The 14,208-nt window shown below is 43.4% G+C and overlaps 1 protein-coding gene across 1 annotated transcript in view; it reads right to left on the reverse strand.

Moving 5' to 3' along the window:
* Positions 1–302: 302 nt before the first annotated feature.
* The window catches only part of LOC126475532 (uncharacterized), a 76,609-nt gene continuing 62,703 nt past the window's right edge, over positions 303–14,208 (reverse strand). Inside the window, exons 4-5 of the mRNA XM_050103512.1 lie at positions 9,144–9,374; positions 303–413 (exon numbers count right to left, since the gene is read on the reverse strand). Of these exons, the coding sequence (XP_049959469.1) occupies positions 303–413; positions 9,144–9,374 (342 nt within the window). The remainder of the gene's footprint in view (positions 414–9,143; positions 9,375–14,208) is intronic.

Consider the following 14,208-nt stretch of genomic DNA (forward strand, 5'->3'; position numbering starts at 1 on the left):
TATTTTATTTTCATTTGAAACTGTGCAGGTATTATAAGGGTTAGTACACTATAAAGATCAGTTCAAAGCACTTACAGTTATCACCTTATCCTCTTCATAGCTAACAAAACACAAATAACTGTGCGATACGTTTCTTTGGAATTACATTTTTAGCAGTATTTGATATGGCGAGCTTAATTGCATTATGGATTAACAACAATTGCACTCTCTTAGTAGTGAGTGAAGTACTGCAGGCAGACACAGTATCTGGCACATCCACAGACGTAGCGACGTCCGCCGCGGGCTGCATCGCCTGCAGTACATCAAGAGAAGGCGCCGATGCGCATAACGGACTCCATGCCGCCGTACACAATCTTGGTGCCACAGCTGTCGATGGCTTGCACTGCCTTTAGGACGCGGAAACTGCCAAGCACCTGCAACAGTGCAGCCAACTTACAGGGTACATCAGTGGTACAAGCAGTAGCTGGGAACAATATCCACAAATTTAGTCTACATCAATTACAGACGTAAGAATAGAACCCATTTATTAATTATTCGCTGATATTTTATTTAATGTTTCTGTTTATTTATTAATCCGCAATTCCAGCGAATGCATGGACTACTTGACTGTAGCATCACAGCTACAGTTACGACTTGCAGCGAGTTAGCTGCTGGGGATGAGAGCATACGTGTGTGGCTCGACCCTACAACATTGCTGAGCTACCCTTTTTAAACAGAGGTGTGCACAGCCTAATTTCCTAAGGTGAGAGCAACATCCGATAATGTCACAATTGGTTTGCTAATATGAACTGCTGGTTATAGAAGCTACTATTCAACGGAATATCCATTAGGTAACAGCGCAGTTCCTAAAATGCCAGTGCAGGGTGCTTGTCGTGATACATTATTGTGATACTAAATCTCTGATAACTACAACAGTGGTGGTATTTTTAGGACTTACACAAGGTAGAGCTTAGTACTCTATCGGAGGTCCTTGAGCTGAACTTTAATAATATATAACAATTCTTCGCTGTAATTGTCATAGAAACCCCCAATTTCGAAGTTGAGGATGAGTACACTGTTGGACGATTGCCAAACTGGGATGTAGCAATAACGAAAAGAGAACTTCTGACTACAATAAGCATTTTAAAATCGGAAAGATGGAAATTAGGTATCATGTGCTATACGCTGAAGGCTATAATGTTTAATAGGACATTTATTAATGGCAAGAACATAGCGAATGGAAGTACCACGCAGCAGTACTCAAAAATAGGGCTGAGCGGTGCAGTAGAGATGATCTGTTTTAGTAGAGATCTTCTTTCAAGAATATTTCAAAACTCCTAATAGATTCTGCTTCAAAAAGGATAGCTGTATTGTATCAGCAGTGGTGGACCGGAGGATACACATCTTGTTATTCCACGGGTCTTAAGAAAAAATTATTATAAGGTGTCTCGAACTGAAGACCACAACGCATTTTTATTAATTTCTGTAAAGCGTAAGAATCGATTCCTCTCTTTAAGTTTGTTTTGTGTCTCCCGCACGACACTGCGGCTGAGTGAAGTCATCCCGCGTAAGTCAAAGGTGGTCCACGAAACTGGCCATTATAAGATCGCGTGGTATGAGACTAATATCGCAAGAGAATCCGTTTCGGCTGTCTAGGCCGTTATTGATATTAGTAATATTTTATTGATACGATTATGAACCGAAATAATCCCTTTGTTATTGATTCCCTTATGAGATGCTGTTGTCGTACCATCCTTTACCACTCTATTTGAGATATAATATATGGCTACTACAGCTGCTAAAACTTTATTCGTTGACTGTGATTTGTCAATTACTGACAATGAAAATGTGAATAAATTTATTTGTGAGAATGTAAACATACAGTCACATGATATAGTGTGTCTGATTTTGTGACATGGATTTATAGTCGTTTTGAAATTGTAATTTGTATTTAACATTATCATTCAGCGAGATGTCGGTGCGGATGTTGGAAAATGTGTGCCACAGTTTAGTCAGCAATAATGACTTAAGATTAATATTAGTAAAATAATGATTTTAGCCTTGCGGTCTAGCGCACTGCTTTCCGGGCGGGAAGGCGTGTCGGGCCCGTCACGAATCCGCCCGGCGGATTAGTGTCGAGGCCCGGTGTGCCGGCCAGTCTGTGGATGGTTTTTAAGGCGGTTTTCCATCTGCCTCGGCGAATGCGGGCTGGTTCCCCTTATTCCGCCTCAGTTACACTATGTCGGCGACTGCTGCGCCAACACTGTCTCCACGTACGCGTACACCACCATTACTCTACCACGCAAACGTTGGGTTTACACTCGTCTGGTGTGAGACGTTCCCTGGGGGGGTCCACTGGGGGCCGAACCGCACAATAACCATTGGTTCGGTGTGGGGCGGCGTTGGGGTGAAGTGGACTGCGGTAGTCGTCGTGGGGTTGTGGACCACTGTGGGCTACGGCGGGAACGAGACCTCTCCGTCGTTTCTAGGTCCCCAGTTCCATTCAATATAATATAATATAAAATAATGATTGACGTCATTTCCTGTATAGATGCACTATGTCGAAGTCAATCAAGCAATAAAATGATTTTGAAATTTTAATCTGTTCAAAGAAACAGCTTATTAAAAGAATACTTACATTACCTCTTTGGTTTATAGAGAGTCTGTGGAAATTGAAACTATGTTATTTTGTTTCGAACATTTTTATACCCTGATTAGCTTTTCGAAGTTGGGGTTCAAAGCCATATAAAACTTTTCTAATGAATTCAGAGGGGATACGTAGCAGATTGTGGATCTAATGTACCTTCATAGTATTGTTCAGTATTATAATCCCTGAATAAGGTATAGGGTTCCAACAAATGCACTAAGCCCGCATCTCGTGGTCGTGCGGTAGCGTTCTAGCTTCCCACGCCCGGGTTCCCGGGTTCGATTCCCGGCGGGGTCAGGGATTTTCTCTGCCTCGTGATGGCTGGGTGTTGTGTGCTGTCCTTAGGTTAGTTAGGTTTAAGTAGTTCTAGGGGACTTATGACCACAGCAGTTGAGTACCATAGTGCTCAGAGCCATTTGAACCATTTTTTGAACAAATGCACTGCACAACATTTGTTATGTGTCTCCAAGTATTACGTCGCAGAGCATCATACTCGGACGGGTCACTGAAGCTAATCCGTTGTATCAAAACAGTACCCTGGGAAGGATCGCCTAACACCACAAGCATTGGGGAAAATTAGTATAGCCGACTTGAAAACCATGTTATACGGTATTACGGCGATCTTTATGGCGTTGGTATTTCCGCTAATGTTTATGTTGGGAATATTGTGGATCGAACGGAGGCATTGTTTTAACAAAATATTTAGAAAAACTGCATTAAAAGATGAACAGAAATGCAAACAAAACTAAAACATGAGACCCAGGTGCCTTTTTTGGCTTTAATGATTGTCTTCAAAAAGTTTTTATGTTCCTGATAATTCTTTAATGCAAAATACTCAGTTTAGGAATGATTCCGTCGGTATAATTTTGACCCTGAGAGTTTCAGCGACCTGTGTTATGAATTTCGTTGATTTTGCTTGAGTACCATGTGGAAATAAGACAGGGTAAACTCGTCAAAAAGCGCTGATACTTCGACAGGTAACTTCCTCCTCTAAACTTTAAACAACGAACTGCGGCCTAACCTCCTTGTGCCAGTGCACGATGGCCTGCTGAAAAGGAATGAGGTATAAAAGTTTAAAAATCAAAAAATTTCATCATTGTATACTTTGAAAAACATACTTTATTTCCGTCATGGTACAAAATTTAAAACCTTTGCTAAACATGTCAAACCTTTTTCTAAAGGGCATTTTTAAGAGCCAGTCCTCGCCCCACGTAGGAAATTGAAATACGAGGTTTGCTGCCCCACAGTTTTTTCCTCAGAGCTTATTTATTCTTAAGAGTTAGATTTTGATGACTATATCATTCAACATTTCTTTTACGTCCATTGTTTTACTGGATAACCTTCATCACGTTCTATGGCCTTACGCAAGTGTTGTGTAGGAGTGTGTACTTTCTGTTGGTAAAAGCCCAAAGCGAGGAGGCTAGGTATGGTCATCTGTAACGCCCTGTGAGACACGGGCCTCTCCATTGGCCTCAAACTACTCCAGCAGTTCAGGTGAAATGGCTTTCTTTAAATGTTGTGCTTTATTGCAGGCATTTGTGAAACCTGTCTTGAGAAATTGTTGAACATCCAAGAGTCTGTCATTGTACAAGCACTTGCACTGCATACTCATAGCTGTAGAGTCAATTGTCAAACTGTGATGCGTCGGTCTCCGCGAATGATGGCATCCAGACGTTCTGAACGTGGCCGATCATCTGCACTTCTTGACGTTTTAATTCTCGTTACCCACACCCCAACGGTTATTCCTAACAACTTCACCATTACCCTACACTACACAGGTACATTTATGGATGTTCACCACAATTTCCTTCTTCGCGACTAAAAACTCAATTACTGCACGTCACTCATAGCGAGTATCTTATGTGGATGTCATTCTTATAGTTGATTATGTTTCTCTCATCCGTCAGAACTGTTCGAAGCCTCGCACACATGCTGATGAAACATCAAATTTGAAGCTCCTCAGAACGTTTTCCCATATTTATTAATGGCAGTAAAAAATATAGGGCATTAGTAATTTAACAACCCTAGTAAAATTAAAACAAAAAGCAGGATAGGCTGCGCTTCAAGGCCTACCGAAAGATCGGCTGTTTTTGACAAGTTTCCGCGAGTACATTTCAGCGAGTTACTCAAACTTTAGAGACTATACGGCTTGTGGTGGGCAGGAGGGAGGGGGGTGGGGCCTGGTGGGAGAGCAGACCGACTTTCATTGAAATATTTGTATTTCACTTTATGTAAGAAAAATAGATACCCGCTGAACAAATATTGGTAGCGTCAGATTCTCACCTTCACGAACCGAGTTAGGAAGTTCACTCTACGTGAATTTGCTGTTTTATTCCGCAAGACCCGATCAGTAGACTCTGTCAGCAGGAATGTTGATAAAAATCGCGAGTAATGTTTGATCACAAAGTCCCTGTTACCGATCACCGGCATGGTTAGCTACTTACAAACATATAACAATCGCTAATGACAATAATCCGCTTGGAATGTGACCGCCGCTTCCCTTGAACACTGGCTGCTAGAATAATTTGTTAATCACAACCATTGTGACTGTCCATTAGATTTCAGCCAGGCTTGTGGACTCAGTTCAAAGCTAGTGAGTTAGTCAGAAGTTGATTTCTAGTGTGTGTTCAATGGAAATATCTAACCGGATTTAAAATAAAATGATACAAGTTACGCTGTTCACGAGAATAAGTGGCTGGTTAGCAGTGATCACAAGAGATCTTATGAAAATAATTATCAGACTGTCTCTTCTCTTTCGAAAGTATGCAATTCTAATAAGGAAAAAGATACGAATTTAATCAAAATATTAGGGTAAGTCAATTATTATCCGCAATTTAGTTATATTTTTGTTTATTTTGGTAGTACTGTCGTTTTACGTTGATGGTGCATGCTTTGTTTATTTGATGTTATATCTTTGCAATTTTCAAGCTGCTTGGTTAGTTTCGTTATAGCTGCCGTACTATTAATCATGGTTGTTCCGCTGTCTATTTGCACCAACGAAGAGCAACATTCAGTAATCCGTTTTTTGTGGTCAGAAGGCGTATCGGGGGCCGAAATTCATCGAAGACTTTCGGTACAGTACGGGAACAGTGTTTTGTCACAACGGAGTGTCTACAAATGGATTGAAAAATTCCGAAATGGTCGCACAAGTGTTACGCACAATGAAGGAGCCAGACGACCGTTTACCGCCACAAATGAAGAAACCACTGAGCGTTCACGTGAAATGATTCTCTTAGACAGACGATTAACTATTGACGAAGTGGCACATCGTCTGCAAATTAGTCACAGTTCCGCCTACGAAATCATCCACAACAGGCTTGGGTTCCATAAAGTTTGTGCAAGATGGGTCCCAAAACTACTCATACAGTTGCATAAACAAACGCGCTTGGACATCTGCAAAAAACATTCGGTTCGCTATGGTAACGAAGGGGACAACTTGTTAGACAGAATCATTACTGGTGACGAAACATGTATCCATCATTACGAGCCGGAGAGTAAACGGCAGATTATGAAATGGAAACAACCCAATTTGCAGTGCAAGAAAAGCTTCAAGACCCAACCGTCCGCAGGAAAACTGATGCTTACGTCTTTTTAGGACGCACAAAATCCACTACTGGAACATTATGTGGAAAGGGACACAACAATAAACAGTGTACGTTACAGTGAGATGCTTACTGCAAGGCTAAAGGCAGGATTGCTGTCAAAAGGTGTTGTGTTGCTGCATGACAATGCTGCCCACACTGCTAAAACGCTCCAGAAACTCAAATTTGAAATACTGGATCATCCTCCATTAGTCCCGATCATGGCCCTTCTGACTATCACTTGTTTGGTTCAGCCAAACAGGCATTAAATGGCCGTCGATTTGCCTCGGACGAAGCAGTGAAAGAGGCGGTGCATTCCTGGCTCGCAGCTCAACCGGGAACCTTCTTTTACGAGTGCATCAGGAAGCTTGTACAACGATGGACCAAGTCCGTCGAAACGCCAGGAGACTATGTAGAAAAATGATGTTCTTGTATGTTTCCTATTTGATTACAATAAAAATTTATAACTACTTTGCGGATAATGATTGACTTACCCTCGTACATTCTTATTTCACATCTCGCTACGTTATTTCTAAACGCAGTGCATAAATGTCAATTTAATTTCGATCCTACAGCCAGTATGAACCAAGAAATTGGCTGCCAGTGGGCACTGATCCATATCAGTAGGACATTCTTTGCGAGGAAATGGATGCCGTTCATCATTAGCTTCTATTGCACAAGGAGACGCGTTCATTGTCTCGTGGTAAAGTTCTTTGTTGCGTTGCGCAACTGAGGGATTAACTCACTTTTCCTAATGAACAAGAGTCTTGTAAATCTCGGCTCTATTCCTGGATGAAAAATGGTGTCCAATGTTGCGCTACTTGGACGATGTTTTTGAGAAACTGAATGACCTTACCGCATCTTTCGAGGTCGAAATTTTTAATATAGTCTTTCTAAGAAAGTGCTTGCGTTCAACAGAAAACTAGTACTCTGGAAAACCTAGATGGAGAAGGATAACAGCAAGATGTTTTTTTTTTTTTATCTCAATGATTTCGTGAAGGAAAACGAGTTGGCTGCAAGTAAAATTAGTAGAATGGCGTAGTATATCTCGAAAATCTTCTTCAACAATTCGAGGCTATATTTCCGGAACCTTCATCTGAGTATGGATGGATCAACAATCCGTTCGATACAATCGTAACGTATCACTTGTCAAGAGTAGAACAGAAGGAGCTAATACAACTCTCAAGTGACAGAACACTAGAACACTTCGAAACGAATTTAAATCGAAGTCGCTTGAAAATTTTCGGATGCGGACTCGGAATGAAGATCTCACTTTAGCAACAAGGGCAGTGGAAGTGTTATGACCCTTCGCTTCAACATATTTGTGTGAGTCAACTTTTTCTGCAGTGGCATTAATGAAGACGAAACATCTATCTCGACTGCAGCTGGAAGAGTATTTGCTAGTTGCTGTTTCAACGAGGATTGGAGCTGCTGTCTTCGCAAATTTAAGCACACACATCACGCTAAATGTGCAAATGTCACAGAATAGATGTGATATGGCATAGGTCATCCTTCGATCCATTGTAGAACTTGGAAACCCATTCAGGGAATATTCGTTCACATTTTTGTTGAACGCAGTTGGTTTTTATCATCCTGTATTAAAATATTTCCTTTTATCCATAGTGCAATTTATAAACAATGTTTTGTGAGTAGAATAAAATTTCCAATGGTAAACTTAACTGCTTTTTCGACGTTATTTTCCCAGCTAACTAAAAATTGGAAAGCCTTGAACCCCTCCCACTAAAATTAGTAAGTATTAAGATTGTTTTACAGGGAGTGCAGTGGAGCTGACGCTGAAATCATTAAGTATTTGATTATATCATCGCTAGTCTCACTGAACTCTTCTGAACTCTACATGTCATGTGTGGTCTGGCGTCTCCTTACTAGCAACAGGCCCCAGGTTCAAACTAGTCAATTCCCTAAAAAACACGCTCATAGCGTCGTTGTGCGAAAGTGGTAGGGAGACACGACTTAGAACAAACAGACACCACGCAGAATGTTAGAGCATTAATGAAGACGAAACATCTATCTCGAGTGCAGCTGGAAGAGTATTTGCGAGTGCTGTTTCAACGAGGATTGGAGCTGCTTTCTTCGCAAATTTAAGCACGCACATCACACTAAATGTGCAAATGTCACAGAATTTCCGTATTTTGTACTGAGTATATTTTTACGCTTGTTTATTTGCTTTTTGAATGCTTGAATATAACAGCTTTTAAGTTATAGTTTAAATGTCGACTATTGTACTATCGTTGTTTTTACGTCGTGATATTTCAATTATTAAAACATTCTAAATGAATTAAAAACAATATAGAGGGAAATAGTTAAATGTTGACTAACTAACAAACTAACTTGCGAATTAATTTGTAAAAAAATGTTGTGTAGTTGCGTACACATATTTGCTCAGAAACTTCCTGACTTATTAAAACCGTGTGCGGACAGAGACTCGAACTCGGGACCTTTGCCTTCCGCACGCAAGTGGTAGAGGAATTTCCCGCGAAAGGCAAAGGTCCTGAGTTCGAGTCTCGGTCCGGCACACGGTTTTAATCTGCCAGGAAGTTTCATATCAGCGCATACTCTGGATATTTGCTCAGCTCCAATAATTGCACACACAGCCGCGGTTATTTACGAACTAGTTGTAGTTGTTAACTTTCATCATCTTTGAATAACACAATTGCGTAATAATTAATAAATAATGTTTAACTCTGATATCCTCGAAAGAGTCTTATTATTATTATTATTGTTATTGTTCAACCTGACAGCTGCAAAAATTAGACAGAAGTAAATAGCCATCGCGGACCGTTTTTGTACCAAGTATGAGCGTGCTCTGGAAGGAAAGAAATATAGGAGGCATGGACTGGCAACATAATTTATGTTTAGGAAAGGCGACGCGATGGAGAAAATTTGAGAACCCCTGGGCTTGACCCTTGAGTGTCTACCTTTCTCTGCTTGACGCTGACAATCTCCACGGCTGGGAGTCCGCTGCCACCGCACAGTAATGTGTCGCCGTAGGGGTCGCCGCTGAAGAACTGTGCCGCGTACAGGAACTCTCCGTTCAGCGCAGGCGGCCGGTTGACGGGCACCACGGTCTCCAGCAGGTGCGTCGAGCGCAGGTCCCACAGCTGCAGGCTGCCGCTCACCGACCACGACCCCGTCAGCACCGTCATCTCCTGTCGCCAGCGGGACTCAAGTAGTATATTAATACAACAGAGTCCAATTACATCCCTATCCCCTACCCTTCCTGTATTTCATAATCATTGTAATTATCTTGTTCGTCTGCAAAGTCTCTCCTTCTACATCATCTTCCTGTCATACTACACTACCGGCCATTAAAATCGCTACACCACGAAGATGACGTGCTACAGACGCGAAATTTAACCGACAGGAAGAAGATGCTGTGACATGCAAATGATTAGCTTTTCATAGAATTCACACAAGGTTGGCGCCGATGGCGACACCTACAACTTGCTGACATGAGCAGCAGTTGACCGGCGTTGCCTGGTGCAACGTTGTTGTGATGCCTCGTGTAAGGAGGAGAAATGCGTACCATCACGTTTCCGACTTTGATAAAGGTCGGATTGTAGCCTATCACGATTGCGGTTTATCGTATCGCGACATTGTTGCTCGAGTTGGTCGAGGTGCAATGACTGTTAGCAGAATATGGAATCGGTGGGTTCAGGAGGGTAACACGGAACACCGAGCTGGATCCCAACGGCCTCGTATCACTAGCAGTCGAGATGACAGGCATCTTATCCGCATGGCTGTAACGGATCGTGCAGCCACGTCTAGATCCCTGAGTCAACATATGGGGACGTTTGCAAGACAACAAACATCTGCACGAACAGTTCGACGACGTTTGCAGCAGCATACTGGCGCATCACCCGGCTTGATGGTATGGGGTGCCATTGGTTACACGTCTCGGCCACCTCTTGTTCGCATTGACGGCACTGTGAACAGTGGACGTTACATTTCAGATGTGTTACAACCCGTGGCTCTACCATTCATTCGATCCCTGTGACACCCTACATTTCAGCAGGATAATGCACTACCGCATGTTGCAGGTTCTGTACGGGCCTTTCTGGATACAGAAAATGCTCGCTGCTGCCCTGGCCAGCACATTCTCCAGATCTCTCAGCAATTGAAAACGTCTGGTCAAAGGTGGCTGAGCAACTGGCCCGTCACAATATGCCAGTCACTACTTTCGATGAACTGTGGTATCGTGTTGAAGCTGCATGGGCAGCTGTACCTGTACACGCCATCCAAGCTGTGTTTGACTCAATGCCCAGGCTTATCGAGGCCGTTATTATGGCCAGAGGTGGTTGTTCTGGGTACTGATTTCTCAGGACCTATGCACCCAAATTGCGTAAAAATGTAATCACATGTCAGTTCTAGTATAATATATTTATCCACTGAATACCCGTTTATCATTTGCATTTCTTCTTGGTGTAGCAATTTTAATAGCCAGCAGTGTATTTCATTACTGCCGTTATACAAATCGGCGTCTTAGCGGTCATGTATTATATAAATACGAGAAAAAAAGAAACACCCGGAAAGACTGTATTCAATGGTACCAGGATACAATATGTGGATACTGACGGGTTGTAGTGTTGAGATTCATTTTTCATGGTCATCGTCAATCAATGGCGCTCAGGAGGCCAGTCTGTGTACCCTCTGTTTTCAGTCGACCAGCAGTAACACCGCTGAGTTTAGACGTGAGCAATGTTTACAACATTAATTCTGAAGTGTAAGCATGCCCCACCGACGACTACGCATTCTTTTGAACATCTTCACCGATTTGAACGGGGTCGAATTGTGGGCGTGTGGGAACCTGGATGCACTCATCGTCAGATTGCTGCTAATGATGGGCATAATGCATCGATGGTGCGTCGCTGCTTTCAGCACTGATCTGTGGAACACTCTTGCATCTGTAGACCAAGTCCTTGTCGTCCGTGTAGTGCAGATGCACGTAAACATCGAAGAATTGTGCGAACAGCTGTGGGCGACCGGACATTATCCAGGGACGATATCCGAGCACATTTTGTAGCTGCTGTGGTCATCAGGAACCACTGACAGCCTGCTTATAGCAGAATTGAGATCCGCTGTGTCTTTGACCAGGCTACTATTGACACCACAACACCGTCAAATATGACTACTCTGGTGTCATAAAAGAGTTGACTGGAGAGTGGAATGTGAGTCTGTTGTAATGAGAGTAGGTTATATCTGTATGACTGTGATGTATGCACAACTGTGTGACATATATTCAGTGCCGCCTGTTCCAGAGCGAGTCTGCCCACGACGCACAGGATCCGTCACCAGCTCCATAGTGTGGAGTGGGCGGGGGGGGGGGGGGAGGGAAGGGGGCATAAATTACAATTCGTAGTCACATATGGTGTTTCTGCAGGGTAAGTAGCCAGCGCCCGCTACATTGGGCAGGCTGTTATACCCGTGCTACTGCCATTTTATCAACAGAAAGGTGATGTGATTTTTCAGCGGGGCATTGCACATACGGTTGCTGCGATGCACATTGCTCTTTGTGGTGTGTAGCAACTTCCCTGGCCAGTAAGATCATTGAACACGTATGGGGCAACTTACTCGTTCTCCAGAGCCAGCAAGAATCTTCCTCGAATTGCAACAAAAGCTGCAAGATACTTCGGACAATCATTCAAAGTCTTTCCAATCGACTGCATCTGGGTCCGCAGCTTGTGGTCTAGTGGCTAGCGTTGCTGCCTCTGTATCAGGGGTCCTGTGTGCGATTCCTGGCCAGGTTGGGAATTTTCTCTGCCCGGGGACTGAGTGTTTGTGTTGTCCTCATCATTTCATCATTATCATCATTATTCGTGACAGTTGCTTGATTGGATTGAGTTAAAAATTGGACTGTGTATAAATTGGGACTTTGTACTGGCGCTGATGACTGCGCAGTTGAACGCCCCACAAACTAGACATCATCTGCATCTGAGAATACACATCAGAGTGGCCTGCAGAGGGGGGCACAGTGCGTATTTATGCGACTGTTTGGCCACCGTTTATTGTTACATGTGTCTTTCCTTTGTATTGTATTGTGTGTGCTGTATGTTAACCGGGGACCTAGAAACGACGGAGAGGCTCCGTCCCCGCCGCAGCCGCAGTGGTCCACAACCCCACGTCGATTACCGCAGTCCACTTCACCCCTTCCGCCGCCCCATACCGAACCCAGGCTTATTGTGCGCTTAGGCTCCCGGTGGACCCTCCAGGGAACGTCTCACACCAGACGAGTGTAACCCCTATGTTTGCGTGGTAGAGTACTGGTGGTGTACGCATACGTGGAGAACTTGTTTGCGCAGCAATCGCCGAATTAGTGTAACTGAGGTGGAATAAGGGAAATCAGCCCGCATTCGCCGAGGCAGATGGAAAACCGCCTAAAAGCCATCCACAGGCTGGCCGGTTCACCGGACCTCGCCACAAATCCTCCGGGCGGATTCGTGCCGGGGACCAGGCGCCCCTTCCCAGTCCGGAGAGCCGTGCGTTAGACGGCATGGCCAACCGGGCGGGCGTCTTTCCTTTAGTCTGAATTTGTTTTCGTATACTCCTAAAATGATGAAGTACCTGTCACCTCACTCGTCAATAAAATGTTCTTGTCCGTGCGAGGCGGCAAACTTTTTCAGCAGTGTCGAAGTCACCTCAAGAAATAAGAGGACTTTGTGTGTGACAGTAAGACCGCCAAACAGATGTACTGTGTGCTGTGGCTGCATATATCAAAAGATGCTACAGCGCATTGCACATGTAAAACAGTCAGTAGTCGAAGACTACACTAAGAGACACTAACCATCACATCCAGAGCATCACCGCAGACGTGTGGTCCCGTAATACCACGGATGCAACCGTCTGGAATGCGCAGATCCCATACCTGAAATATGACATAGGGAACTTTATAGCATTGTACACTGTAGAAAACAATATCGACATTATAACAGTGTACAGAAACGCTACTTTTAATATCTTACACATCATTAAAAGGGAAAAATGGATGAGTACTTATAAATAATGCTTAAGGGGCAGTTTTGACAGATATACTGTGATGCCAAAGCCACGAAATAGCTGAAAAAAAAACAAAGAAGAACATTACCAGCAAATGCAAGTTAGTTGTAGCGTGTATGAGCTTGAAGGCATAACATCCCTTCCTGCAGAGTGCAAAGAACTATATTATCTGTTTGTTGACTTCCACCACCAACATCTGGGTAGAAGCGATGGCCACATCGACCGTGCAATCCACACTTTGAGTGTTTGCAGTTGAAAATATTCGCACATGAGGCGACCCTTGTGCCGTCTTCTTATATGAAATCAATAACTATTATGTTGGCCTAACGTCATGGAAGACGCATCAAACGTATGATCTCTATATGAAAGACGTGCTGGTCTGTTCTTGCCCCTGATGATGGTAATACCCGAGTCAAACACCGTGGCTTCTCCGAAAACATTCTTTTCACTAGTGTTAGGTGAACGACAACAGGTCCTGTTACCCTAGTGGAATCACGTTTGTTGTTACATTGTTGTTATATTGCAGTCTGTATCCAGACTCGTCCGCGAAGGGGATCTCCTAGCTAGCACGTCTAACGCAAAATTTCACATTGATCGTCTCGTACTGCCCATACTGCTCGACGGTATAATCATTCCTATGCGTCTAGCAATGACATACCGCAGTTGGTTGGATTTGCGTAGCTTTTGCTACAATACACAGTAGCAAATACAAGTTATTATAGCACATCACTGACCAGAGCTGACATTCGCTAAATCTTTTGATTGCTAAACCAGTGCTGTTGTCACTGTCTGCGAACAACAGAAGGACGAAAATTTAACTGCTTAGCTAGAGCCCTTTAATGGTGCTCATCATTTGACCGAGCTACCGTCCAACCTGTCTTCTCACAGCTCCAATTGCTGTCCTGTTTTTCAACATGGAGTTGCAAACGATGAACACAATGAATGAAATAAGCGAATTCCAGCGTTGCTGGATTGCAAGTGCTGTTTATA

The sequence above is a fragment of the Schistocerca serialis genome, chromosome 1 (genome assembly GCF_023864345.2).
Source record: "Schistocerca serialis cubense isolate TAMUIC-IGC-003099 chromosome 1, iqSchSeri2.2, whole genome shotgun sequence".
NCBI classification, from domain to species: Eukaryota; Metazoa; Arthropoda; class Insecta; order Orthoptera; family Acrididae; genus Schistocerca; species Schistocerca serialis.